This window comes from Gavialis gangeticus, unplaced genomic scaffold (assembly GCF_001723915.1).
Source record: "Gavialis gangeticus isolate Ggan-Ray unplaced genomic scaffold, GavGan_comp1, whole genome shotgun sequence".
NCBI lineage: Eukaryota > Metazoa > Chordata > Crocodylia > Gavialidae > Gavialis > Gavialis gangeticus.
In genome coordinates, this window is record NW_017729025.1 from 155444344 (window position 1) to 155449344 (window position 5001).

Here is a 5001-nt window from a genome sequence, read left to right on the forward strand (position 1 = left end):
ACTTTTAACCCCCCCCCCCCCCCCCAAACTGCAAGAAACAGTGACCAAGAATTTTAGAGTTGTCAATGATGTGACTTGCAGGCAGGTAATACGAGAAAAGAAGATAGTATTTTTGCATCAGACAGAGCAGAGCAAACTGTATATCATCCTCAACCACGGTCAAGAAGGAAGCAACCAGGGAAATGAACAAGGAGGATGCAAAGCAGCTAGTGCTGTTCAGCTATGGACAGCAGTACCAGGAGGATTCTATCAGTTAGGAAATAGTGTTTTAAGATTCAGAACTTACAACCCTGCACAAGTGGCATCTTTAAGCAAGATTAAATTCCATTTAATCTCCTCGACCTGCAGGTTCTCCTATATAGGAGTCAAGTTCATACTTGAGGCAGCATAAGCAAGTACAACATCTGACATGCAAAGAACATAGACTTTGTCCAACATGACGGAATGAGAAAAATGGAAGAGAAGGCACTAAGAAAAAAAAGCAATACAAATGACTTAACTTCCTCCACTTCTCTAGAGAAGCACAACACCAAGAGCAGCATTCATCATACCCATCTTGGGCAGGTTTCTGAACTCTTACTGCAGAGATACAACCAGGAGAATTACTTACTGTTAAGTCATTTTCCTTCTGAGCCTGTCCAGAACCTCCCTTGTTACAGGATCTCTATGAATGAGAAAAAGGAAGGACTTACAGTGAGAAGATAACAGCTAACACGATAAATTTGCAGCCACCAGAACAGAGGGAGTAGAAGTGACAGCTATAGTTAACTATGACTCCACATTTAATCTAATCAGTAATAACTATACCACTAGTATTCAGTGTCTGACCACTTGTCTTGCTGCATACAGCAGATGACTCCAAAAGGATGTACCACTGAGGCAAAGCCACGTGCAATATTGGCAATTAAGAGCTTCAGTAAATTAAGATTGGATTTAAAATGTGTAAATTTAAAAGTTTACAGCACTTCTAGTGTGTTTTATGTCACTGTGGAAAACATTTTTCTTGCAGCTAGATCCAAAAGATTTTAAAATCTCAGACAGCAGAAACTGAATAAAGCCTTAGAGTAACATTGGCTGCGTTGAGTGGAAAGCTTGCAGAAGTACCTGCTTTGCTGTTCCCATTTGCTTACACGTAGTAAGTATTTTGCTACATGTGCAAGCAATTGCGTATGTCATGACTTTTTGAAAAGTTATCTACACATGGAATACAAACTTGGACAATTCAGTAAGATTGCACAATTTCAAGTAAACTACCAATTTATTCCATGCAATCTATACTGGACGGTGTTTGCCTATGGCCATCACAAAACAATTCCAATGCATTTAAACCATACCCTCAGCAGCTGAGCTCTCAATGGCACATGCTTTTAAACACAGTTGCACATTTTAAAATGCAAGAAAGAGTAAAACCTCGGAGTCTTTTGAAGGCAAGGAGTAAGCAAATATTTACTCAGAGTTCAGATTAATGGCAGTTTGTGGCCGCTATTAATACTGCAATTCTACAGCTCACTGTTCAAACCAGACTAGGTTTGAGGGCCATAAAGGAAGCCTCTCTCCACCTTCTGAATAGAAACATCTGATTCATGGAACCATAAAAAACATACCCTTCTGTTTCAAAGCTCTAACACATCCGTACAAAAAGGTGGAAATGTGAACTGAACAGAATACATTAAGCAACACCAGCTGTCTTAAGCACCATACAACAAGCTAATGATTTACACAAATTATAAAGCTACAGTATTTCAAAAGGTACAACAGGGACATAGTCAATATAGTCTTTCAGCAAGTACTTCCCATTCTAAGTTTCTAGCAGACAATATGAAGGCTGCTATTAGCATCTATTCATTTCAAGGAAATATTAAGTCAAAACACATTCACCAATCTTAACATGAAGTTACACAATGGAGTCATTTACAGATGAGCCCAGGGGAGATGGAAGGGGCAGGGAGGGGAGCGAAAGAGATAGGGGAGAGGGATGGGGTGTGGGGAGGAGTGTCCCACATCAATACCACTATTGCATCTTAATGCTTTTTCTTGTTTCAGGGTTACTCACCATCCAGGAGTCTTTCCTGCTTAATGATGCTCCTAGAATGGTTCAGGTCATAAGAAGGTAAGTAGATTAGATGGCTTTCCCCTAGAACCTGATCTGGCATCCACTTCCACTGCACTTAAGTCAGTGAATTAAAAAGCTGGCCAGTTCTAAGAGCATTCTTCAGACTAGCGTCCGAGAAGTCTTCCACTGAACATAGAGTAAGTGCCATTAAGACAATGCAGGACATGCTGCAGAATCCTAAGAAAACCTTCTGCAGCATCCCTTCCTCTTTTCTGTTCCCTCAGCATAGAATATTTTAAAATGTCCAAACAAGAAAGAAGATGGATTATGAATAGGGAGCTCGTGGTGAAGCAATTCTAGAAATGGTTATCCGTTTACTTGGGGGTACTGAATTAGGACTACTTAGATTGTCAGCTCTCCACATGCTAGCAATTTTTGTTGTTGTATGTTTTGTGATGGAAGTTACATTAAGAGACAACTGTTAGCAGCTAAGAAGTCCATTTTATATTTGGTTTAGTAAGGCATAAAAAAAAAAGCTACTTTCTTGAAATGTTATTCTTGTAGGTGGCAACTTGACTGAGGATGAACTGAATCCATTTCTGGCGATTTGTTCATGAATAGGTGGCTTCAATTCTTGTTTCCATAAACTTGCAAGGTATTATCAAAAGGTCTAGCAGTGCTACTCTTGGTAGTGCCAGCATTAGTTTTGGATTTATTTCAAAGAGAAGTGAAAAAGTTTAACTGCTCAAATTAGATGGTCACTAATTACTTCCAGGTATTGTAAGAGGATTTCTGAGGCAAATTAAGGGAATAACCCCCTCCCCAAAAGGTTTTGGTCAGTAGTTGCAACTGTGACAAAGTATACCATACTGAAGTGTAAGAATAATTTTTTTTAAAGTCTTTATATCTTCGAGCTACAAACTATTCTGATAAGATCTTCACCCCTGAAGAACTTGTGATCTCTAAACTTAAATGACCAAGACTGAACTAGTATTTTCCCTGCTATGATCCTATAGTAACCTATTAAACACATTCCAATTGTTTTCTTCTTTATGAATATCAAATGGACAGGTATCTCCATCTGCAAGTATGATGACCACAACTAATATGTTTACAGTGATCAAGTAGGCCAGGGAAAACTGGAGTTGTGCACCTTTGTCCTAACACTGCAGAATTTGCTGGACAACTGATTTCACCTGAAAAAGTTAGCTTGCTCAGGACTCAAAATAATCATGGATGAAATAAATTCAGCAGCAAGAGTCCACAACTAATGGTGACAGAGCTAGCTATTCTTTAAAAAGTGGACCCAAGCTGTTTCCATGTTTATTTCTAGCACTGAAATCTGTACGATTTACTCAAAATTTAATGACCAGTTCGATTTGCTGACAAAATTAAAATGCCCCAAAGTGATAATGCAACACTGGTTTTTGTATCTTGAAATATTCCTGACAAAAGAAAACAACATTTACAGTATCAGTCTATCTAAAATCCTTCCTGGACTTTAGAAACAGATCATTAAAGCTGGTATGAGAGCTACCCAACAAAGGGATGCATAGTCCTTGCAATCTGGCAACACTATTAAGTTTGTTTATTCAGCTAACTTGTGTTCAGTCCCTGATGTAGCTAGATCTGAAGGGAACGAAGTTAGAATAAGTCCTGCCAACAACAAATGGGTAGAAGACAATCTTAAAGGATTAAAAAAAGCTACACATGCACAGAAATATTGCTTACCTTGATTTTGGACAGAGTTACCATTCTCTAATGAGGGAGCAGAGAAAAGGAAGGGGCAGTATTTTGTACAATTTTTAGTACTCAGTAAATAGTAGCTGGTACTACTTAACCCTTATCCTTTAAAAAAAATTAAATCCAGAACTAGAGAAATGAAAGCTGTAGAGAATGCTCCAACTTCAGATATCTCATACTATACCGTGAATCGTGTCTGTCACCTGGAAACCAGAGTGCTCTAGGCACGATCGCATGGGCAAGCCTGCAGCAGAGAACACATGCATATACAACTAGAGTGGTACATTACCCCCCCCGAACACCCTTAATGCCACCCAACACAAATATTCCCCCATAATATAGGTGCTTGGCTTCATTAGAGCCATCTACTAATACCAGGGATTTGTAGATATTCCATGCCACAAACAAGTATGGACAGCAACAATCACAAAAAAAACAGTTACAATTACACAGCAAATCGGCAGTTTATTTAGTTACAGTAAAAGGCAGCAAGGCAGGTATGAAACAAGTTGCCAGATTCATGGCCAGCATTAAGTTTCAGTGTCTGCTCAAGTGCAAGTTTAGAAGCTACAGAAACATCAAATTTCTCTATATTGCTGAGGGAAACACAAGACTTGGTAAATTTTGGCTACTGTAAGCTAACTAACCCAGTGAAGCAGAGTTCAAGGTTCTTTTGACATGAAAAGGAGTCATGTGAATTACTTGCCAAACTATATTTTGACAGGTAAACCAAATTTGTTTTCGATTTATAGCACCAAATGTTGAAATGCTGCCCTGTCTAACATGAAGAAATATTAATTCAAACATTGTTGGAATTTCATATGCTAGACAAAAGTTTAAAAAGAAGTTAAGGCATGCGATGTGGTTGGAGAGGCTTCTCTTTCAGTGATTTGTAAACCACAACACCCAACAATTAAAGTAATTTTGTTATCATGAGGAAGTTTTAGCTTAAGTGCTCCCATAGCAATTTAACTTGGAGTGGGGGGCAATGTAGAGGCCACTCAAATGAGAAGCATGACAAAGAGATGCACTGATTAGCTTTCTGTACGGATAGCATATCTGCATTGTGCCTCAAAAACACACTTGAATTTTAGATGTTGTTAGTACCATAACCTCTTCACAAGCACAAGTATTTGCCCTTAAAGAAAAAAAAAAAAAAAAAAAAAAAAAAAAAAAAAAAAAAAAAAAAAAAAAAAACCCCCCAT

General features: G+C 38.3%; 1 protein-coding gene across 1 annotated transcript in view; it reads right to left on the minus strand.

Annotated features, from left to right (window-relative positions):
* The window catches only part of CHKA (choline kinase alpha), a 42914-nt gene that overhangs the window by 24014 nt on the left and 13899 nt on the right, over nt 1-5001 (minus strand). Inside the window, exon 4 of the mRNA XM_019519990.1 lies at nt 611-664. Coding sequence (XP_019375535.1) covers nt 611-664 — 54 coding nt within the window. The remainder of the gene's footprint in view (nt 1-610; nt 665-5001) is intronic.